Source organism: Stegostoma tigrinum, chromosome 8, assembly GCF_030684315.1.
Source record: "Stegostoma tigrinum isolate sSteTig4 chromosome 8, sSteTig4.hap1, whole genome shotgun sequence".
NCBI lineage: Eukaryota > Metazoa > Chordata > Chondrichthyes > Orectolobiformes > Stegostomatidae > Stegostoma > Stegostoma tigrinum.
Genome location: NC_081361.1, coordinates 85,446,255 through 85,471,758, shown reverse-complemented (window position 1 = coordinate 85,471,758; position 25,504 = coordinate 85,446,255). Strand labels below are relative to the sequence as shown.

Below are 25,504 nucleotides of genomic sequence, written 5' to 3'. Positions count from 1 at the left end.
CCAAATGTCGCCTGTCCAATTCCTTCAGTTGCCTCCCCACTTCCTCAACATCATCTGCCCTTCCACCTACCTTTGTGTCATCTGCAAACTTAGCAACGATACCCTCAGTTCCTTCATCAAGATCATCAATACATAAAGTGAATAATTGCGGTCCCAACACTGAATCCTGTGGAACTGTAATTAATTAACTGTAATTTTGCAAATTAGACAGGGGGAGAATGTGGGTTTTGGCAACAGTGGGAACATTTATCTCAGTTCAATGTCACTGTCTATAAATTGCAGAGATCTCGAAAGATCAGCAACCTGTGTATCTAACATTTTAAGGAGCACATCCCATGATCCAATGCCCATTTTTGAACTCTGTTGGGAATATTTTGAATGATTTATCCAAATTGATGGCAATTAAGAGTTTTCAGAATGCATAGTTGGCTTTCAAAGTTCAAAGTTTCTGAAGAACACAGGAAACATTTGAAAATTTGGAACTAAGTAATAACCTCAATAACCTAGGAGCAAATTACAATCATGGATGGAGGCTTGGCTGATCGGCAAACGGCAGAAATGGGGATAATGGGGTCTTTTTCAGGAAAACAGCTGGTTACCAAGTTCCACAGTGGTCTGTGTTGGGACCACAATTATAGTGTAACAGTGATACATATTCAGTGTGAAGACCACACATAAAATTTCTCTGTTCTTCTTTGAAACACTTTCACAGCAGGAAGAATCAGTGAAACTTATAAATGATGAAAATGGTCTGAACTGATCTTGTATACCTTAACATGGAACACTATTACACTGGACTCCAAACATTAGCCAAAGTACAAATATGTACTTTAAGTTTGTGTTCCAGTGACTTCTTCAGATCGGTTACAGTTTATATTCTGAAGGAGGGTCATTGAAGTCAAAACATTCATTCTATTTTCAATCCACTGATGCTGCTACACCTGCTGAGTTTCCTCCAGCAACTTGTGTTTTTATGCGTTTCAGCTCTCCAACATCCGCAGCTTATTGCTTTATATTTGTATCTTGGTCTCTGGGATCGTGGGAGGAACTCGCAACCTTGTGGACTTAGAGGTTAAGAAGAAAGACATATTGTCCTGAGTTGGGGCTGGCACCTAAAATGATTAAAGATGGGACGAGTGGCCTAAATGCGGCGGTGCTGGCGATCTCTGAGGACGAGGAATTCCGGCTGCTGCCGCTGGGGGTCCTCATGGAGGTCGGGTCGGTGGGCGGGGCAGGGACGCCGGAAGTGCGGTACTCCGCGGCTTCGCGGATGGTTTCCGGTGGCCGATCCAAGATGGCGGCGTGGCCGGCAGCAGGGGAGTGAGTGTGGGACAGACAAGGAGGTTGATTCGGTGACTGGGGCTGCATGGTTCGGGGGCCTGGATACTCGGGGACTTAACGTGAGCTTCCGAGGATCGCATTGGTGGGATCGGAGGAGACAGAGAGGGATCCTTTGGAGGTGGTGGTGGTGGAGGAGGAAGAAGGGGAGTTTATATCACAGACGGAGGGGGGGGGGGTGCGTTGGTGTGAGGATTTTTTTTAATCCAAAGAAGGCTCTTTACTTGTGAAATACTTCCTCGAGCCATGGCTTCGGCGTCCGGCAACGACGACGATCTGACAATCCCCCGGGCGGCCATCAATAAAATGATCAAAGAGACGCTGCCTAACGTACGGGTGGCTAACGAAGCCCGGGAGCTGGTGGTGAGCTGTTGCACCGAGTTCATTCATCTCATCTCCTCTGAGGCCAACGAGATCTGCAACAAGTCGGAGAAGAAGACCATCTCCCCAGAGCACGTTATCCAAGGTGAGGGCAAGGGCAGGGCCCCGGTGGGTGGTCGTGGTGACAAAAGTCGAAGGGACAAGAGCCCTGGACACGTGTTTCACGCAAGGTTCATGTATTCATTTGTCGTTTTGGTGTCTCCGATAGGAACAGTCACCTGAACCCAGTTTGTCACTCGGGGGGGAAATTATTTTCATAAATCCTAATTACCCCGCAGCAGCCTTGAGAGTAGGTAGGGGGCTAGAAGTTGATAATGAAAGCAGTTGTGTTTTTGCGCATTTGCGAGTTGGGCAACTTAAGTAACATTTTAGATTTCATCGATCTCAAGATGGATAATTTCCAGAATGCGATTTTTTTAAGAGTGTGGTGAACCGTATTCAAATGACAGACCGTAACACGACTTTAAACAAAAAAAACGAAAGAACTGCAGATGCTTAATCAAACAAAAGCAGAAATTGCCGGAAAATCTCAAAATACCTCAAGAAGGATCATTGGACCCAGAATGTTAACTCTGACTCCTCTCCATAGATGCTACCAGACCTGCTGAGCATTTCCAGCAATTTCTGTTTGTGTTAGCGACGAGACTTTGCTTGTGAAAAGGTTTTAAATTTTTTTATGGATGTGAATGGTGGAGGTAATTGAGTTGTTTCCATCCGTCTGGCTAACTCAACTCAATTTGCTTGTACAGAAATTGCTTATGTACTGTTGAAAATGTAAAAATTAAACCAATGATCATTAAATTGAATTTTTTTCTAATTTGTGATTGCCCTAATTCCAATATACAATTGTTATTGAATATTCTCTGCCATCCTCTGAAATTATATATAATTAACCACATGTTCATTTGCTCCAATGGTCAATTCTTTATAAATGCTAGGTACATTTTGTTGCGGTAGAAGGGTTGTGAAAATTTCAACCTAACTTAGATAATATGAGCTTGTCTTTTGGAGATGCTCCTTCTCTGGTTTATCAGTATTCATTTGAATTATATTTATGTTTTTATAAATATTGCTGTAAATGCCAATATGTCAAATAGGTCAGATTCAGGAGAAGTTAGAATGGAATGTTTACACTTGTCAGTTCTATAAATGTTTTGAGGTTTGATATACAATCAAGCCAGAATTTGCCCAATTGTATTTTTCAGGCGACAGATATGACTTACATAGAATACTGCAAGAAAGCTTATATTTACATTGTGTCATTTTTAGAATAATATTGACCTGAATTGAATAATTACAAAGTTAAGTACAACTTATTGTGATTAATTAGGTGAATTAATTTTTTGTATACTGTGAAACATTCAAATCAGAGCTCACTACTAATAGACTAGTCCATTTCTTCCTGCAGACAGACCATCAATGTAGCACGTTTCCTGGCCTTAAAGTGACATTAGCTGACTGGTTTTATAACTGACTAGGTGCCAACATCTGTTTTGGATGACATGTAAATCAAAAGAGTTTGTGAAAAACCCTACTGACTCTTGCAGTTGTGGATTGACCCTTTTTGGATCCTTTTTAAATGTTGGCTTCAATCAAAGCAATTGCCCTGGGACTCCACCCTTTCTTTGGGTGATTGCATAAAATAAGAAATGTGTGAGTAACCAAAAAGGTTAATAAAACTAGGTAAGTTAGTTTGGACTCAAGCGGTCTTTCCTTTAGGCCAGGCTACCGTTGCATCCTCCAAATTTATCATTTGCCTTTAGACTTATAATTTACACAAGATGTAAGCTGTTCAGCTGGACAGATGCCAGCAATGTTGCTTAGTGACAAATGTGAATGAGTTGTCAGCCATTTTCTCTCTTCACTATTGCCTCAGACAATATTTACATACTGAATATTGATTAAGATTTTGTTTTGTACTTAACTCTGGTTTGTTGCTGTAGAACTGTTAGGCTCTTATCTAGACTATGTAATGGGATGTATTCATCTTTTATTAACTTCCCCTTTCTGTGTTAGTGAGTAAATGTAGAAACATCTTTTTTTAAGGTTAAAAACCCACAAATGATTGCTCATTATTTTTAGTACATCTTCAAACGTTTAACCTTTGAAGCCAGCTTAAGGTTCCCATTGTGCATATGAGCACAACCGAAGAGCCGATTATGTGTTTTTCACAGACTGTTTCTTTTTCAGCTGCTTTTAAGCTGAAAGTTGTTGAATATACCAAAGACCGTGGAAATCGCCCTGTAGAAAGATACGGTGTGAGCAAATGCAGCGTTCGTTTGCGATGAAAACAAAGTTTGGGTAGGTTTTTAAGAAAAACTGCCTAATGGCTTGATTCTAAAAGGCAAGTTTTAAAAAATGATGACATATTTGGGTAACTGAGGGCAACTGGAAGTCAGATGTTGAATGCATTAGTAATAGCATTGATACCAAAATTAGACTAATTGTTTCCTGAGCAGAAAATGATAAATGTAACTGGGATTTTCCAGTCTTATAGCTGCACAAGTACTCTGTAGTTTTTGTTTGCTTTTAAAACAAAAGCCTGTCATGCAGCAATTTGAAGTCAACGATAAACTACTTTCAACAAAAATACCAGTTATTGCTAAGCACAATATATATCGCCTGCATGTGAAATCCACATTCTACTTCATTTGGGATAAATAAATTAGCTCAGCTGCGTGTGCAATGGCATATTCAGCATATCTAATTATATAACATGCATGGAGCATTGCAAACCAATAGGCCTGTATATTTTTTAAATACTTGCCAGCAGTGCATTTTTGTATGTAGTTCTGGTGACAGGAATGATGGTGAATGGCCATGGAATAGAAATATGGCTGTCAAATTTGTGTAAGTGATCTCAGTAATCTTAGAATTAACTGCCTGGAAAGCCAAATTCAAGCTTCATAGCAAAAAACTTGTAAAATTATTTGTTAGTACTGGGCGCTGAAAGACTCTTTTGGGGAGTCGAAGTAGATAATTCAGTCCATATTTCTTTATTGCCCCAGGACCAATGGAAAACCATGTTTCATTATAATTATTTAGCCTGAAACTGTGATACATTTCCTCTTCTGGCTGTATTGCTAAAGGTGAAACATTAAATGTGTGGTTTTCCCAGGGTTTTATATGAAGCATGATCAATTCAAGTTGAACCTCACATGGCTTTGTTCACTGGACCTCTTCCCTGAGTGTGGGTTCATTTTTATTTCTTTGTGTTAGAACTGTTACCTACATAATCTGACATTTCATTGTGGGAGATGTTGATCTCTATATTTGCACATGATAGGAAGGAAAGGCATCTTAGCCAGAGTAAATATATAGTATCATTATTACATCTATTTCTGCTATTGTAACCTTGCCTGAATTTACTCCTGTCTAAAACACCCTAGACTTGGCTATTCTAATGCATCTCTGGCTGACCTACCATGTTACATAGTCTGTGAATTTGAGTCATCATTAAAACGGCTACCCGTGTCTTAACTATCACTGGGTTCCGTTTAGCTACCAGAAGGGAATCGATGTTTGTGAGGAAGACGCAGGAAAGTGGAGTTGAGGATTACCTGATCAGACAAGATCTTATTTAATGGTGGAGCAGACTCAATGGCTTACTTCTGCTGTATCTTATAAACTTATTATGTGGGGGGATTACGTTTGTTCATAGGTAAAGAATTTATTTTTAGAACGCTCACCTCTGTTCTCAAAACCTTCCAGACCATCACCCATCCCTATCTGTAATCGACTCTACAACTTACTGAGAGATCAGTGCTTGTCAAATTCTGGATTCTCGAACCTTCTCAGTTTTATGCCACCATTGATGGCTGCACTGCCTCTTTATTTATCCAGGCCAGGAGGTCTGAAACTGCCTTCCTCCATCTCTCTGCATCATTTTCCTTTTTATTAAGTTATTTCTAAAAATGAATGCAGAAATAATTCGGTCCAGAGACTTGTGTTGGCCTTAAAATGTACGTATAATAAAATGGCTAATAGAATGTTGTCTTTTAGATCTACCTAATGCAATACAAACAGGAAAAGAGTCAGCCATGTTGCAGAAATACAGCAACATTATTGGATTGCACCTGGAGTACATGTTTTGATATAGGAAGAGCAGTTGAAAATTTGCTGGTATTGATTGTTGACAATGTCATAAGCAAAGAGAACGTACAGGATCTTGAATGTCTAGCTTGAATGGTAGAGTTCACTGTTTTACAGAGCATTGTGACAGTACTCCAGCAAGGGCTGGATCAATGTTTCAGGAAAAAAATTTGGACGTTGAATGCATTTCATCTAGACTAAAGGTTTTATCCTTTAAGTTTAATCAGTTTATCAATTAATGTCTTTTTACTTCATTTTTTTAAATTTTAATTTCCATCCTGCCTCTGGTAGATACTGTAGCTTAGTAACAATTCTGTATTTCTGCTATTTTTGTTTATGCTGTGAAGCCTGGAAGTAATGCGAAATATGTTAAGAGGCAGTTTGCTACTTTTTTGAGCACTTGAGCTGGCACATAGGTAGCAATGACATTTTCTGTTCCTTTTTTTTCTATTCTTTCCTATTTCTATTTGCATTAGAACTTATAATGTTTTATTATGTAGCTGGGGTTTCAAAACTAGAATCCATAGCTTTGCATGTGTTCTTGAATTAAGCAACCTTGAGGTTTTTTCTTTGCTTTAAAATCCTTGTATGCTCATGTGAAATATTAACGATACAATTAAGTGACTATAAATAAGAATTAAACTTACTTGGAACTTACAATATGCTGTATGGTCATGTTCTGCCATTCACAAGTTTGCGTTTTGTGAATTTGCTTAACTTGCAACATTTACTGTACACCTGAATGCTGACTGTGGATCTATTTTTTGCTTATCCATAGCTCAGGAAAAAAATACTTCCTGAAGTAAAATGTGTGCTGCGCATATGTCACATACAGTACTGAAATGTTCACTGTTTGCAAAGATAATCATTGGTTGCAGTGTTCTCCGGTAGCACATCCTCATGAACGGCAAGACTTTGCTGTGTATCACAGAGTAGCAACCATCTCAACTCGTGATTGCACTAACTTTGTTCATGATTATCTGTCATTTTTGGTGCATGCTTTTGAAAGTAGGTGTTGTTTCTGTTCACACACCCACATGTACGAGCAAACAGAAATGCATAAATTGTTTACAACTTTGTTAGTTACTAAAACACTGTTTTCTGATAGCTTGAGGTTGGTAGAGAGTAGATAGTACAGTGAATGTTTCCACATCCAGCTACGGTTGAAGTGAAGTGTTTAAATTTGAGTTATACTACTCATATTTGTGATAGTTAACTGTTTTCCTTTGCACTATTAAAGGATTTGATTATTAAATTTAGTATGATTGGCTGATTAGTTTCTTTTGCCGTCTTACAATTGGATATTACATTTCTTGTTCTTTGTGTCTTGTTAAATAATATGACAGGAATCATGATTTCATTGGATGTTTGATAGACAAAATGTAGGCTGTCGCGGAGGCACTTCACCTATTTCCCAAGTATTGCAAGCTTCTGAAATGCAGCACCACATGTAGATAGTAACGTGGCTTTGTCACAGTGAGCTTTCTTTCCAGCTGAATATCAAAAAGGGAAGGCTGGAAAGGTAAAACAAAGCTTAGAAATATGGAATCATTCGAATGCACTTTTCGGACCATCCTTGCCTTAGTCAAATTAGGTGCAATAAATGCTTTTAGCAGTAGACTTGAAATTTACATAAACAGGCATGAGGCTGTTTGATTTAGTTTTAATTTTACTGGCCAAAATTTAAATATCCACTGGGTACTTCAATATATCCCTACCTTTACTTGACAGTCATTTAAATAGTGTGTACATTAATCCCAGGAGTTCTTGTGGCACAGTGTCCCTGCCTCTGGGCCGACGAATTGGAGTTCACATCCTACCTGTCACAGGTCTGTTGTAACATGTTTGAACAAGTTGTTTAAATACTTACAAATTAATGATGATGGATGTGTAGAAATTATAGATGTTGATGGGGACAATTACCTTGAAATACAAATATAGGTAAAATAAAAGTACACTTGGTTGGTTTAATCAAATAAATTCTTGTTTGATTTTAAATGTATGCAACCCTTTTTGCCAGATGATTTAGTGAGTTCTGCTCCTTCCAGAATTATTTTCTGTGGTGCTATCTTTTGAACTTGTCAGCAGTATTCATTTTGTTAACTGTAACAGACCATGGCTGTGTGTGTCAATTAAATTCAGACCTGCAAGTGCAATATTTTATATTTTCTGCATATATGATTGGGGGTCAAACCATGTTTGCACCCTTAATTTTAAATGTTTATTTGATGTGCCCTCATTTTATTTTTGCATTGTTTCTAAGCTGACTTAACTTCCTTAGTTTAAAGAGTACTTCTGCAGGTACTTTCACACATTGAATTGCAGAATTGATGATTATATTTGCTGCATTAGCACAGTATAGTGTGGGTATTTCATTTACTAGTGTACAAAGCAGTAACTATAGAAGGCTTTTTCTTTTCTCAGGCTAAGTTCTGCTGTTCTAAATCGCAATAAACTCCAGCCAGATTCTTTTATAATGTTTAGCTGAATAATGCTGATGCAGTAAATCTATGTAACAGTAGATTTGCACTTGGCCTGATGTTTTCTGGTGCAAACAAACCGATGTGTTGCTAATTTGATCTGATGTTAGTTTTAATAGGCAGTGATAACGCCCTTTGATTCCAACATTGAATCTGTATTCACTGGACACTTCACTGTTTTCTGTATTTATTTATCTTTACTTAACTGGAAACACAATTAAATTTCTGATTGTGAACTCTTCCGAAGTGAAATTTTGTTCTTGATGTGCCATCACAATTTCTTGTCAAATTTGAAACAAGATGTAACATTGGCCCAGACCCAATGAAAATGAGCAGTTGTTATTTTACAACTTTTACCCTTCTAATTTTGTAGCTTAAGGATTTGGTGCAAATGCAGAATAGCATGGGAATTCTAAAATTGTGATCTGTCATTCATTGCTCTGCCAAAGAAAGTATTGTGGACCTATCTATTACTGGCAGATAGTGAAGTGAATAAATTTGAGAACCACACCTTTATGCGCTCATATCATTAGAAACTTCATTAAAAGTGAGGTGTTTATTGGGGTTTAGCTGGGCTTTTATTGGTCATTAATAACTACAGCAGATCAATTGATCAGTTTCTGAAATATTAAGTATCTGCACTGTGATTAATCAGTATTTTAAAAGATTTTTTAAAATTGATTGTTAAAGACTTATACCTTCATCTTTGTCAGAATTATATAATGTCAGTGGCTTATTAGACAATATGAATTTGGAAGCCTTATTGAATAAGCTACAATCTTATGTGCATGAAGAGGTTGGAACTTTCATCACATACGTCGCCAAATCTCCTGGCAAGGTTTTCTTTGAGGTTAGCATTGAACAGTCTTTTCTCGCCACTGACCATAAACTCTGGCCTGTTATAATTGCTTGGAATTCCAATATTTGTATTGCACGGACTTTGGAGACCTGCCAACAAGACAGCTTCAATCAGATGTCTGGAAATGCAGCTCCTGATAACACAAAGGAGCATGAGTTCTGTCTTAACCGTCCTGTCCCCACAGAATGAACTGACAGTATCATTGTCTTGACCACGTTCTCCCTGTCTTCATTTTATCAATCTGAACCATTTTTCTCTAACTATTCATTTTTGCACAGGTAGCACCCTCGTTATCTGAATTTCTATTTTCATCTAAACCTGTGTTTCACCTATGTAAGTGCATAGCCTAAGGTTGTCATAATTTGAGTATCACATGGACGTTCATGAGTTTTGTTGTCTTTGTGGTTGCTCTAGAGACTGTGAGATTGACACGCCTAGATTATATTGATGTTTGAGGAAAGTTCAGCAAGTACATCACTTTTTACCTTCTGCATGGTGCATTGAATTTTGTGAGATTGATGTAGTCCACAAAATACGTTTCAATGTGTATGGTTTATGGTGGGCTACAGTGCCTTTCCAAGAAAGGTGGGCTGCGATGCAAAAGTTTGTAGGCCTTTCTTTTTTTAGGGTGTGCTTCTGTTTTTTTTTTAACTGATCACTTTGTCATTTATGTGAAGACAGTTTTGTGCAGACGATCCATTTGGAAATTCTGTAGTTATTTATGTGAAACACATGGCCTGCCCATCTAAGTTAAATTTTCTCGAGGGTGGTCTCCATGTTATTGAACCTGGCATATTGAAAGACCTACACAACGATCATTGTTAGCCACTAACAGTCCTCATTAACAGCAATTCACCCTCCTAGTAGATTGTTGTTCACTCCTTTGTCTGTCCAACTGTTCTTATCTCTCTTTGGGCTTTAGCTGCGCCTATCATTTACTCCCTAACCCATCCCCTCACCCTATCTTCTCCATATAAACTGATGCTTTCCTAGATACCATCAGTTCCTAGGAAGGGTCCCTTGACCCAAAACGTTAACTCTGATTTCTCTCCACAGGTGCTGCCAAACCTGCAATTTCTGTTTTTGTTTCTGATTTACAGCATCTGCATTTCTTTCAGTTGTCACAATTAAAGATATAATTGCTTGTCATTTTGCCCTCTGTCACATTCTCATATTGGACCTCAAGTGTCTTTGTGTGTTCCAGAGCTTTAATGTTGTGCCTGTAGCAAATCCAGGATTCTGTACTGTACACCAGAGTGATAAGGACACTGGCCTAGTAGAGTTAAACTATGGTCTTCAGCTTAATACTGGTGTTAGCTGGAAATAGAACCTGCTTTTTGGATGCATACGCTGGGATATTCATCATTAGTAACATTCCTATAAAGTCTACTACGGAGGTATGAGAATTTTTTTACAACATTGTAGTGACTGAAACATAATCTTGGCCTTGAAGATAATTATTTGAAATCCCATCTGTTTGCCACCACTTGGATTTGTTTTCCATGTTCTGGATGCTGTCTTTCTTGTGGTCACCTAGGGCACAGTCACCTGCATACGGATGTTCCCTGATTACTGGTTTGGTACTTTGGACAGTACCAAAAGCGCTGCACTGTCGAGTGTTGACTTTTAGCTGAGATATTGAACTGAGGCTGCAGTTGCCTTCTTGGGGATATTTGTTTAGAAAGAGCAGCGGAGTTCATCTGGTGTGTCTGCCAACATTGACTCCCTCAAACTGTATCATTAAAGCAAATGAATTGGACGCTTATCTAGTTGTTGTTTGTGTTTTTACCGTTTGAATATTACCTGCCGTGTTTGCCTACAAAAAACATGAAGTACTTTAGGACAGACAGTTGCAAGTTCTCTTATCAGGGGTTGACCATTCAGTCCCAGTGCTGTTTGCCTATAATATTCCCTCTCACAACCACTTCTTGCCCTGAACTTAAATAAATCGCTTCTTTTACAAATCTTTAGTTTTAGCTTCTGTGCTTTTCAATGTTCCCACTCCTTGCTTTTTCATCTTGTTGAGCATTCTGCAAATGTTTCATTTACCTGAGGAAGCAATAGTAACAACGTAGATTTATAAAGCTCCTTTAACATAGTAAAGCATCCTAAGGAACACTCAGGAGCATTGCCAAGCAATTTGTGTACAGAGCGATATGAGATTGGAGCAGGTGGTTAAGAACTGTGCTAAAGGGGTGAGTTTTGAGCATGTTAAAGGAAGAGAGAGAGGTGGAAACGTGGATGGGTAGAAAGAGGATATTCCAGGGCCAATGGCCTATTAAGCTGAGGGCACAGCTTCCTAAAATTGCAATGTGCAAGAGGCCCCAGAGATCAGGGCAGACAATGGGATTGGAGTTGATTTGGAAAGCAAAGGACACAGATTGATTTGAAAAGAAAGATGTGAATTTTAGAGCAAATGTTGTGGACCAGGAGCCATTGCAGTTCTACAAGCGTGGTGTGATGGCTGAACAAGGCTTTGAGTTTTTGAGTGCTCACCCTTTGGAGGGTGAAAGATGAGAGATTGGCATTGTAAACATTGGAATAGTCAAATTTAATAGTAACAAACACATGAATGAGGGTTTTGGCAGGAAAGAGTATGGGCAGAGCAGGGTCAGAAATGGACAATATTGCACAGGTGAAGATAAGCGGTATTAGAGATGAAGCAGTTCTTGAGTTACAGTCACAGTGAATAGGGTGAGCAGTGGAATCTGTGTGAAATGATTGAGTTACAGTGGCACTAAACAATGGTGTAGATTTTATTGTTGCTGCTTTAAAAATCTAACTGAAAAGATGTAACAGGCTGTGTAGCGTCTGTTTCCTCAATTCCAATGTGACTTTTTGAACTTGGTGTTATCTAGCTTTTGGTGAATACATGTTAAGGCAGTATGTGGTAACATCCATGTGAATGTTATCACAAGTGAATACCAACAGTTTCTCATAATTCAAATGAATATTGTTTTGTCGCAGATGTCGCCAACTACTTTTGTTCAACATTGTGACCTTGCCTGTGTATAATATACTTTCTGGCAATACTGTGTTCTTTGTCAGAATTACCCAAAGTAGCATTTTTGTTTTAAAATAGTTGAGAAGTTTTGGAAATTGTCAATGTTTCCAAATATTACTGAACTTCATTTCAATGAAAACAAATCAAAGAATTTTACATTGCAAGACTTGAATAATTAACATCTTCTGGTGTTAAAATCATAGCCAGTTTAATTTGAGGACAAGGTTACTTTTCCTCCTCCATCAGAAGCTATGGATGTTCCTCCAAAATATTAGCCTAAATTGGTTGAAAAGCCCAACATCAGGGTCTCTTTGAAGCAAGAAAGGCCAATTTCTCACTTCCAGAAAAGAGACCCAAAAAAAAGGTAAGTTCTTGAATAAGTGATTAATAGTGTTGTAATAGTAAGCTGTTAAATGAGAAGGGAAATAGATTGTACATGTATAAAGCTTGTGTTTTTCTTTGTAATCTAAAATTGTTGGATTGTTAAATTATAAAGCCACTGGTTGGTAAATTCGGTAATTTGCTGGTATTTATTTCAGGCTTGCCATATGTGAGCTGAGAATAACTAAAATGGTTGTTGGCAACTGGCCAGAAGTAAAGATAGCATTCTGAACGCTAAATAAAAATTTAGTAGAATTTAATAGATTCAAAGTAGAATTACCTTTTATTAATGCTGCCATTGTCATCATTTCTGCCACTCCAAACCAATGAGAATCCTAATGGAACAGACTTAAAAGTTATGACTAGATTGAGAATTCCTCCATCAAAAATGTGGAGAGCTTTAGGTGTAAAATTCTCTTAACACTTCAGTTATTTTTAGTTGCAAATTTTCTTACGCTATTACTGCACCTCACATACTCGTTTTAGACAAAGTGTTTTTCTTAAGCTGCTTACAATGCTGATTCCTCAACGTTGGGAGGAGCTAACACCAGGTAACATCTTTGTAGAACACCTCTACTCAGTACACAAAGATAACAAAGGTTCAGGGTTGCATGTGACATGACTCATTGGGTTAATGTGCTGGAAATCGAACCCCACTCTTCCCAGAATTGTCACAGATTTGAAAAGATTGAATCAATCTATCCAAAGTCTCCAATTTACATGACTGAACTTTGGTTAAAAGAAAACACTAACCAGGTTTTTGTACTTAACAAGAAAATAACTTTATTACAAACAAATCAGCTTTAACCAGTGGCAGTTAGGAAATATGAATTTTTTTACTTGGATGTACTCTATCCTCCTTAAATTCTCACCCAGCACACAAAGACAGACAAAGCATGTATATTAAGGATGGTAAAAGAAAACAAAAAATCAGGGAAACACAGTTCATAAGCACCTCTCTGCATCACAGGATTTGCTGAGTCGTTTCTTTTGGTTTCTACCCATTCCTTTCGATTCTTTGCTGTTGACACAGGTTGTTTGCACACCGATGCACTCTTTCGTTCACTGGTTGAGAATTTGTCCCTTCACTGTCTTTGAAAAAAGCTCTTTAAATCTTCAGTGAGGATTTGGAGAAAAAAATGAGTACAGGAGAGAGAGCTGTTACTGGAGAATTTCTGGTGCCGCCACAATGAGGGAGAAACATTTTTTTTGAAGCCTCTTTAGGTTGGACGGGTCTCTTTTGAATCAGCCCCCAAAGCCGTGATCAGGGGCCAATTAGAATGTTTTTGTCAAGCACTTTCCCTTATTTCAGAAGCTGCTGGTTTTTTGTTATCAACTTCTACATTGATTCTTCCAGGAAAATACACTATTGCATTCAACTCTCAACGTGTTCAAGTAAACCTGATTTTTTTGTTAGAAACTGCAGTCATCTCTTTATTTTGTCATCTTGGTTTAAAGCAGTATCTTTTTTAGTTCAAAATCCAAAATCAAAGGAAATAAATGTGTATCTTCACGCCTGTTAATTTTATTGCCAGTCCCATTTTCCAGCTCCAGCTGCTTTATCCTCAATCTGCTACACTTTACAGCCGAGCAGACCTGAGATTGGGTTCAAGGATTTCATTTCATAACAACTGTCCCCATCTTTTCAGACACCAGTCATCCGTAATGAGCCTGCAGTTCTCACTTGCTTGTCCTCTAGACCCATCTTAAAAATACTCACTAAGTCTGGCACTGTCCAGAGAGTTGATATATCATGTCATTAAACTTTTGTTAATTTGCATCAATATTTCATTAGCAGGATTTGGGATTAACCTTAATTTTGTTGGATACCAAGAAAAAAAGGTGAAATTGTTAATTTTCAAACGGAAGTTAAATCCACAGCAACAAAACTTACAAATGTTAAGTCCTTTAATCATGTTGAAGAGAAATTAATGTCCCTGAAATGATTGGTGGAAACATTAGAACTCTGTAAATGTGCAGCAGGGTGGCCAACATAATATAAACAAACTGATTATGTTGGGTGTGGATCCTGTGTTATTTGTTATACAAGTCCAGGTACTTAAGATTTTTTTCCTTTGTTAGTTACTTTTCACTGGAAAATATCTGGTACAATAAATGCAAATTCTAATATGGTAATTGTTTTCTGTTTTTTTTTTAAAGCCCTGGAGAGTCTTGGATTTTGCTCTTACATTAGTGAAGTAAAGGAAGTCCTGCAAGAGTGTAAAACAGTGGCACTAAAGAGGAGAAAAGCAAGTTCACGTCTTGAAAATCTTGGCATACCAGAAGAAGAACTGTTGCGCCAACAGCAGGAGCTATTTGCAAAAGTAAGTAGTGGATCTGAAGACAAGTTGTGTATATGGACATTAAATAGTTACCGTTTTTTTAAAACATTCCAAAGTGTTGCGGCAACAATCAGCCTCTGCAGTTTCCTTGTTAACTTCTTGCTGAACTAACTGTTTATGACAATTTTTCAGCAGAAGATCTGCCTTTAAGCATTATTCAAATATTTAATTGATTGACATTAGATAATATGTCTGGACCACTGTTGTTAGGTGACTTTTACAGAGCGAGGTTTTCATTGGAATTCTGTTAGGTTGATTGCTTAGCTATCTGGTGTTTCTAATCTAGACAAGCAAATATGATGTGGTAGCCATTTCTGCTGGTTAGATTCCAGGATGCTAAGGTAGACTGGGTGATTGGCAGTTGGGATAATAACTAGTAAGGGGATTCAGATCACTTGCGTAGCTTGAGAGATTAAATTTGAAGTAATAATAAAGTTGTACATAATTGGATGAAAAATGAATGTCTTAGTTCAAAGTCAGTTGTGCTTTAGCAAATAGTTGAATTATTTAGTTATTGTTGCGTCATCTTAATGGAAAGATTTCAATTTGAAGTAAACAACTTCAGACTGCCCAGTCGCGAACCATTTCAACTCCCCCTCCCATTCCTTAGATGACATGTTCATCCTGGGCCTCCTGCAGTGCCACAATGATGCCACCTGAAGGTTGCAGGAACAGCAACTCATATTCCGCTTGGGAACCCTGCAGCCCAATGGTATCAATGTGGATTTCACAAGCTTCAAAATCTCCCCTCCCTCTACTGCATCCCAAAACCAGCCCAGTCGTCCCTGCCTCCCTAACCTGTTTTTCCTCTCACCTATCCCCTCCTCCCACCTCAAGCTGCACCCCCATTTCCTTCCTACCAATTTCATCTCGCCCCCTCGACCTGTCTGTCCCCCCCAGACTGATCTATCACCTCCCTACCTACACTCACCTCTACTGGCTCCATCCCCACCTCTTTAACTTGTCTGTCTCCTCTCCACCTATCTTCTCCTCTGTCCATCTTTGATCCACCTCCCCCTCTCTCCCTATTTATTTCAGAACCCTCTTCCACCCCCTCCGCCTTTTCTGATGAAGGGTCTAGGCCCGAAATGTCAGCTTTCCTGCTCCTAAGATGCTGCTTGGCCTGCTGTGTTCATCCAGCTCCACACTTATCTCGGGTTCTCCAGCATCTGCAGTTCCCATTATCTCTGATACAACTTCAGACTGAAGAGAGTTGATTGCAGGTGTAGAATGTGTTGTGCGTTGTATAGATTTAGTACATGGATTCTCCGACTTTAAGATTTAAAGTATTCATTCAAAAGTAGAGAAGTGCAGATGTTGGAAATCTGAAAAGAAGACAGAAAATATTGGAAACACTCAGCAAGTCAGGCAGCGTCTATTTTGAGAGAAGTGATAAATATTTCAGGTCAGGGACATGTCTAGATAATGTCATTGAGTGGCTATTTAAAAAACATGATTTCAAAGAGTTTAACCTCTGACTTTATAATGTATTCCAGGTTAGTCTGTTAACTACTTTAGGTTCTGACCACAGTGGAGAAAATAGTACAAAATAATTAATGAATTCAAGCTAAACTTGAAGTATTAATTGCCTATTCTTGAAGTTCATTGATTCTGTATTCTCTTAAAATGGATTGGAGGATTGGACTTGGATTTTCCCCCAGCCCTACCTGGGAAAAATACCATCTTTACTTTTGTTTCTTTCCCTAGCAAAATAGTGAGGTGGGTTTATTTCCCTGTGGAGTCTACTTTATGATCAGTACCACTTCTGTGCAGCTTGTATCCAAATAAATTGAGTCATGTCACTTCTGTTGTGATGCAAATAGTTGTTTACAGGCATCCACAATGTAGTTTGTTTCATGGCATTACTGTGAAAGCTTCTTTTAAGTAGGATAGAATAACCAGTGTAAGCTGCTTTGTTTATCTTGGCCACATCCCTGAATGAATACTGCTGGAGTTGTTCCAGCATTTGACATAATTTTAGGCTTCTACATTAATTCTTACTTCTAAATGTGTCATATAGAAAATAGGAGGAGAATAGGCCATTTCGCTCTTCGAGGCTGCTCAGCCATTCAATATGATCATGACTAATCATCCAAATCAGTACTGTATTCCCACTTCATCCACATACCTTTTGATCCCCCTCACCTTGAGAACTGTATCTAACATCTTGTTGAAAATGTTCAATTTTTTTGGTCTCAGCCACTTCCTGTGACAGAGAATTCCACAAACTCATCACTCTTGCTTTAAAAATAATTCCTCAATTCAGTTCTAAACAGCTTGTCTCACATCTTTAGTCTGTGACTCCTGGTTCTGGACTCCCTGGCAAATCGGAACATCCTTCCCATGTTTACCCAGTCCAGTCCTATTAGAATTTTATTGGGTTCTGTGCAATCTCCACACACCCTCCCCTCACTCATCTAGACCACAGTGAATACAGTCCAAACTGATCCAGTCTCTTTCCATACATCAGTTCTGCCAACCCAGGAATCAGTTTGATAAAGATAACAAAGTGTGAAGCTGGATGAACACAGCAGGCCAAGCAGCATCTCAGGAGCACAAAAGCTGACGTTTCGGGCCTAGACCCTTCATCAGAGAGTTTGATAAACTTGTGTTGCACTTCCTCCACAACCAGAACATCCATCCTCATAAATGAGACCAGCTGTACACGAAGGCCCTGTACATTGCAGCAAGAATGTCTGCTCCTGTACATAAAGCGAAGAACATTGCAGCACAAGTACAGTCCTTTGGCCAGTCATGTCTATGCTAACCATGATGCCACTCTAAACTAATCCCATTTGCCTGCATATGATCCATATGCCTTTATTCCCAGCCTGTTCACATGTCTGTCTCAATGCCTGTTAAATATTGCTATCATGCCGACTTCTGCCATCTCCCCTGGCAGTCTGTTCCAGGCACCTCCAACCCTTTGCATAAAACCTGCCTTGTAAGTGTTGTATAAAAATAATACAGAGACATGGTTGAAGGTGTATAGGTGTCTGGGTTGGTGCTCCATGCCATTCTGTATACTTTCTCCATGACCTTAAATATTTTAAAATATTTAGTCACTTTTTGCTTTTTAAAAACTTCCTGCTTTATGCGCTTCCTAAAAACATTCAATGTACTAATCACCCAAGCATATAGAAAATATTTTATAACCACTTTATTTTTGGGTGATATTCTTATCCTGTCTATTTATTAGTCAAATTCTCTTGCTGTGATGGCCAGTATACCATTTGTTTTCACTGCTTGCTGGACCTACCTTCTTTCAGTGATTGAGTACAAGGGCACCCAAGTCTCGTCACACCATCTCCTTTTCTAATTCATTGTCATTCATATAATCTACCTTCCTGTTTTTGCTACCAAAGTGGATAGCCTCACATTTATCCACACCATACTTCATCTGCCATGTCTTTGCCTGCTTATTCAACTTGTCCAATTCAGAATGAAGCATCTCCGTCACAGGTCTTCCTCCCACCTAGTTTTGTGTCATCTGCAAACTTGGAGATATTACATTTAGTTCCCCCATCTAAACTATTAATATATATCATGAATAGCTGGGGTCCAAGCACTAATCTCGGCAGTATCCCTTTATGTGATGCCTCTTCTTAGGGGGAAGAAAATACTTTTTTTCTAGTATTTCCTGTCTACCAACCTGATCTCTATTCATTTCTGTACAAGTACAACCATCTCACACATTTTAATTTTGTTCCTAATCTTTTATGTGGAACCTTCTTGAAAGCCTTCTGAAGGTCCAAGTCAAGCCAAATCCACTGGCTCCAAATGATCAACTCTGCATCCTCAAAATATTCCAATTGAATTGTTAAGCAATATTTTCCTTGCGTAAATCCATGCTGACTGTCTAATCCTGTCGTTGGTTTCCAATCGCTCAGCTATTAAATCTTTTATAATGGACTCTAGCCTTTTTGTCCATTACTGTGTCAGGCTGACTGGTCTGTGATACCACTTTTTCTCTCCCTCTCCCCCTCTCTTCTTTTTAAATAGAAGGCAATCAGTAGATACTGAGTAATATTTTACAAGTCAAAAGAACAATTTCTACTTTGAATTGATTGGAAAATGTGATATTACTTAATCTGGATTCCAGATACATGTGTGAACAAGTTCATTTAACTAAGTTTGGAATTCCTACAACTGTCTGTTTCCTCTCCACAGATGTTGCTGGACCTGAGTTTCTCCAGCAATTTCTGTTCTTATTTGTTTTGAATATTTTCTGTCTTTTTCTCAGTTTTCGGATTCTCCGCTTTCTAAGTACACGATGCTGTGCCAAAATCCTTTCCAAAGGCTGTTTTCTCTCTCTTTTTTTCCATTATACAACATTCATTTGAACTTGTAGATATGTTCCTGGAAGCTAATGCTTCACTCATAGCTATTTGCATCAAAGCAAGTCTCCCTTTTAAATGTAAATATTACCAGAAATTGCATTTTCAACCGTGGATTTTTCAGACCCAATAACTAACACAGACATGCAATATAAACAAAGCAGTGCAAATAAGTCTTGTACAGTCCTTGTTATGTAACAAAGAACCACAGTTGAGATTTTTTCTCCTGATTACTGTAAAATAAAGTTATAACATAATGCCTGACATATAGTAGACATACAGTCCTTTCTGCTATAACGTGATAGTTGTGCTCGTGTGACCTTGTGCATTAGAAAGTCACACAACAAAAATAACGGGACTTCTGGAAAAAATAGGCACCAAGAATATTACACAAAATTGAAACAATTTTTTAGTTAGCTTAACACAAAGGATAGTGCAATTTAAATTAATTTTAAATTTGTATCTGATAATTAAATAATTCAGTAAATTTAACACTTTATCTTGAAAAAAAATTGAAGATAACTTGATGGGACAAGCAGGTGGTTTTGAGGTTGCCAAATTGTTAAGACAGGTGCTGATGTTCATTGTCGGCGTCGTCATCATCATCATCACCACCTTGTCCTCCAGGTGCAGTTGTGGTTGCAGGGTTAGAACAAAGTATAGTCAATCCAGAGGTGAATGGTTGTGATTCATTGTCTTCTGACTGTTTCTGGGGGTTGGCTTAAAGTCCAGTTTTTGCTGCTTTGTCATTTTTCTTCTTTCATAAAGACACTGTTCATAGGGTGCCACTTAACACCATATTCCACAAACTGCTACCCTGCTGCATTCTGCATTGTAATCGTTGTCTTATAAGAGCTGCAACTGCTTCTCAACTTCCCTCAGGATAGAAGACAAAAGACAAGTGAAAAGATACCCTGGTGCTGCATCTTGGACAACTTCTTCATCTCCAGCTTCCATTTCCCCCTCAGCAACAAGTTGTTGTATATCAGTGGTCTTCACAGTGGGAGCTGAGCAGCTCTTCAACCTCCTCATTCTTCAAATTCAACTTGCTTTGCAAGAGCAACGCAATGTTCTTTGATTCTTGGGAGCTCTTCTGATGGTACAATGCCTTGAAATTCATGAATAAAATGTGGGCGAAACTTCTGCCAAACTGCATGCAAGCAGTCCGTACTGACATCATCCTAGGTCTCCAAGATAATGTCAATTGCACTCTTGATGTTAAAGTTCTTCTAGAATTGAAGAACACTCTCCTTATTAGCCCTCATTAGCTGCAATCAGCCTCTTAAATGAGCACTTTTAAATAATAAGCTGTAAAAGTTGCTATTATACAATGGTCCATGGGTTGAAGGAGAGCGGTTGTGTTTGGAAATAGAAATAGCACTTCGCTGCATTTTCTGAAAGCATCAGTGGTGGGGGGATGACTTAGCGCATTACCCAGGATGAGGAGAATCTTGAAATCCAAATTTTTTCCTTGCAATAATTTCTAAAAACATTAACAATAAGGTCTGAAAAAATTTGTCCATCATCCAATCTCTTTTGCTTGACCTAGAATAGACACCTAGAATAGACTTAAGGTAACTTTCCAAGGCTCGTGAGTTGACAGACTGGTACACCACCGCCAGCTTAAGTTTTAAGTCTCCACTAGCATTGGTACCCAACAGCAAGTCAATGATCCTATACAGCTGTAAAGCCTGGAGTGTGCGCTTCATTCATAGAAATGTAGCTTCTTGATGGCATCAGCTTTCAGTAAAAATCTGTCTCCTCCAAATTGAACATTTGATCTAAGTTGTAGCTAACTTGCTCCATCAATTTTTTTTTCACTATGGGAGGAAATGTCATCATATGTTCCTCATCTGCATTGGTAACTTTGCCACATATCTTTACATTATGAAAAACATAGTGGTTCTTAAAACCAGCAAACCAACCACTACTAGCACTAAAGGCAGGCACATCTGCAGGATTTTCAGCTTTATTTTCTTTAGGTCTTCATAAATTGATACGGCTTTCTTTTTTATGGTGAGAAGGCTGATCCTATGTCGCTTTTCGTTTGGTCTTCTATCCACGACACTTAGAAGCCACTCCATCTCCTCAAGTTCCTTTGGCCATGATCTCTCAGATTTGTTAGCACTCAGGCTTGTTCCAGCAATACAGCTTGCTCTATATTTATCGGCATTGTCTCTAGTGGTGCGTAACGTAGAATTCTTTTTTCCTGTTGCTCAAACAACATCACTTGTTCTTTCATTATGTTCAAAATGCTTTATAACATCTAGATGCTTTTCCAGTGATACAATCTTTCTTTTACCTTCACTACCCACAATGTTATCACCAGGACACTTCCTGTAAACATTCTTCTTACTTTGTCCTCCCATATTTATGGGTAACACAGCAAAATTTGCAAAAAAGAGGGTAAATTAGAGTACCTCTCAAAAAGTACTTCACAACAAAGCGGGTCAACTGAGCATGTGATGTTGACATAGTCTGTGTTGACGTCAACATTGTATACCTCTGTGCACCGCAATGCTTAGTGTTGGTGGTACCTACACTCACTTTAAAATAATGCCCCCTTGTAATAGCTACCTCCACCCTAGGAAAAAGTCTCTGGCTATCCACTCTGTTTAAACCTCTGATCATTTTGTACACCTTTTGTCTGCATGTATTGATTCTTTTGACCTCAGGCCCAGGATGGGTTACCAATTTCTATGGATTTTTCCCAATCTCCTCCTTCCTCACTTCTGAAACCCTCACATGGAATAAGTGAGTGAATGCTTCCCTTGTTTTGCTGTTTCAGTAGAATATAACTGGAACTTGTCTGAAATTCCTCCATGTTCCTGTTCTCCTCTCACTGCTTCCCTCTTTTCAGCCCCTCATTGGTCCTTCTGCTTCAGATTCAGAACTCTTGATCTTTTCAATTATTTGTCCGACTTTTGCTTTCCTTGTCATTGTAATGTCCTGCAGCGCTCATCACTAGGATAGAGTATCTCTTGTTCCTTTTGATTCCAGAGTCATTTTTGCATCACCGTCCCACCCCACCTATTCCACTTACAGAAGCAGAATCACATGCTCTGAAGTATTCTTCCCAACTTGCTATCTCACTGAAAACTGAAGTTCTTTAACCATCTTTTCAGTCACCTTCTCAAATAGTTTTGCAGCATTGCAGCCCCCTCCCCCCACTCTGTGAAGTGCTTTGGAAAGTTCCATTCTGTTGCAAATACTGGTTATTTTGGGCAAGCTAAGAAGACAGTTTGGGGGAAAAAAACAAGTTTCCTATCCATTACATTCAATTAAATTTCACTGTTCTCCAAATCGAAATTTATGTCATGTTCATTGCTCGCTTGTTCATTAAAAATCAGTTCTGAGTAAGAATACTTTTAAAATTTAGCCTACCGCAAATAAATACTGTTAGTTAATATGTATTGAAAGCTATTGAAATGCTGTAAATTAAACAGTCAGTAAGCCCTATCTAGGCTGTCAACAAACCAGCTCGGTGAGCCAACCAACCTCAACACCCACAACCCGAGCTATGAATCTACTCCAAAGGGAAAGTTGCCATGTCCAACTGGACCATAGGGCTGCTCTCATGAGACAGTGATAACTGGTGGTGGCTTAACCTGAGGGGTCCCATGCCTCAGGCGAGAGGAGTGGTTGAAATGGAGAATCCTTTATGGTAACCCAAGCTCTTACCAAATATTCTTTTAATGCTGCCAGGATTCTCCGGAAATTTCTGTTTTTTGTTTCAAAGTATTTTATCTGCCTTTCCTTATTTTCCCTTGCTCCTCAACCCTTCAAATTTAGCTGACCAATTCTGAAAGTGTCAGCAGTCGTCAAAAACAACATTAATTCACTGGAGGATGACCAAACTCCACTGTCTGGGTCTAAGTGACCTAAATGGCACGATAACTTTCTGAAAATGTGAATATCCGGTGTTAAATTCAGAGTTTGCGAAACTCGTAATTTAAATAAACTTTTTTTGGATCAATTAGCATTCTTGTCCAGGTTGTTTACTGATATTTCTAAACATTGTTGCCTTGTTCAGAAGCATGTTTTGAGGTAAAGGTAGTCTTTTTTGTCCTGGTTTAATGTAATTTTTTCAATGAATCAAGGTCTTGCTCACATCCTGCTGTTATGTTCTGTAAGCAGATTGACTGTATTGTTGAAGGTGCTTTGTTAGTCTCACCCTCAATGTCATTTGGCAGGCCTCTAGTCTTTCTGTGAAAGACATTTACATGTGTCCCTTATTTTTACAGGCCAGACAGCAGCAGGCAGAATTAGCCCAGCAGGAATGGTTACAGATGCAGCAAGCAGCTCAGCAAGCACAGTTAGCAGCATCTGCCACAGCCAATCCAGTCAACAAAGCAGGATCATCACAAGATGAAGAGGAAGAGGATGATGTGTAAACTTTATCAGCAAATTAGTTGTACACATTATTTACCACATTGTTAACAATGACTTGGTTTGTCTGCAATTTCCAGCTTCATTCACAACTTTGCAGACTGGCTCCTGGTGTTAGAGTGTCACTGGTCAAGTTACGGTTGTCATGAGTTTTCATGTGTAACAGTGAATCACTTACGTGTACAGGATTGGAAGTTTTGCAGACTAATATTGAATATTTACCTAACAGGTGACCAGAATTGGGAGCAACAAATCACTGCAGTACTTTGAAGCTCCAGCACCTGTTTCTTGTATCTTTCTGAAATTCAGTATTGTTACTGCTCATGAATCTGAGAAGTAATGCTTCAGTTTGTGTAATCGGTTGCTTCCTTATTGTTCAATACTGAAAGCAAAATTTATTAAGTGGCTTATTTAAGTTTGCAACTGAAATGTTTTTTAATGTATGACTTGTAACCGGTGGTAAGAATGACTTTAAAAAATCCAAATTTAACTGCCCATATTTCATTTTTCCTTTGAAAAGGATGTTTAACTGGGTTCACAGAATTTTAAAAAGTAACAATATTAACTTTGGTAAAACCGTCAGATCTGTCGTAGGCTATTTACTCTTAATTTTATGTGGCACGTGTTCTTACTTCATGGCTAGTTTTAACTCATGGATGTTAAGTAAACTCTATTTCCCAATGTCAGTGTTAAAAACAAAACATCATTTTAGTCAGCAGTTATAATACCAAAGAGTGAAGTCAACGGTGGGAAGATTGACAAATGAGCTAGGGTACTTAGAGAGTGTATGTTAACTGCTGCTTAAATGTTTTAGCTGTTTTTGTACTGTCATGTTCAAGTTCTTACAGAAATATTCACAACTGCTAACTATTTTGGGATTGACAAATTTCACCTTTATCTGTGGGAGATTTCCAATGCAGAGTGTATGTTTTTTAAATCGCAATGCGAAGTTGATTGTGCTAGTTAATATGTAACTCTTCCCTGGTGCTTATTGTTCTCTTACATTTTTTCATGTGCTGTTTCTCTTAGCAATAAAAAGACGCGTTTTTATTAAAAATGTTAAAAATCCACTTTTTGTTTTGCTATCTTTCAGAATTGTATTACCACTGAGCAAAAGTTGACACTCGGATTTACAAAAAATGTCCTATTATCCTTTGGAAATGTTGACAAATTCATATTCTTATTTGTAATTGTCCTCAATTTTCACCCCTGCATTAACATTGCCTCATTGAAATAGCATGCAAAAGATCACCTGAAACAGATGCTGTGGCTGAGGGTGTCATAATTCTGAAGAAGGGTCAATAGACCCAAAATATTACGTTGCTTTCTTTCCACAGATGCTGCCAGGGCTCTTGAGATTTTCTAGTAATTTCTATTGCGTGCCATTTGCTTCCTCACTCAACTTCTAGAAACCTGTGAATCTAGAATTATGACCTATTTCACTAACCCCAAGGATCTCTGGATGAGAAATTCTGGAATTGAGATGACTGACCTCCAGCAAACTTTGTGCCAGCTATACCTCCATCCAAGTTGAGAGATTTTCCCCTGAGTCCCATTGACTCAAGTTTTTTCTAGGACTCCTTGATGCTACCGTCAATTAAGTGTGGCCTTGAAATACCAGGGCAGTCATTCTCTCCCACCTCTGGAATTCAGCTTTATGTCAATGTTTGAATCAAGTTGTAATGAGGTCAGGAACCAAGTGACCCTGGTAGAATCCAAACTATGCAGGTTGTGCTCAGTGAGTAGGTTAATGTGGAAGAAGTACTGTTGGTGACATCTTGCATCTCTTTACTGATACTGAGTGTAGTCTGTTGGGTAGTGATTGGCTGGTTTGAATTTGCCCTTCTTTTTGTTTACAGGATATTTGTTATCTGGTAGATGCCAGTGTTGTAGCTATACTG

The 25,504-nt window shown here is 38.5% G+C and overlaps 1 protein-coding gene across 1 annotated transcript; it reads left to right on the top strand.

Moving 5' to 3' along the window:
• The first annotated feature begins 1,254 nt into the window (after positions 1 to 1,254).
• dr1 (down-regulator of transcription 1) lies at positions 1,255 to 24,673 on the top strand. The gene is made up of 3 exons (XM_048539882.2): positions 1,255 to 1,804; positions 14,696 to 14,859; positions 23,459 to 24,673. Exons 1-3 carry the CDS (start codon positions 1,585 to 1,587, stop codon positions 23,606 to 23,608), a joined length of 534 nt encoding a protein of 177 aa, XP_048395839.1. The 5' UTR covers positions 1,255 to 1,584; the 3' UTR covers positions 23,609 to 24,673.
• Positions 24,674 to 25,504: the final 831 nt, after the last annotated feature.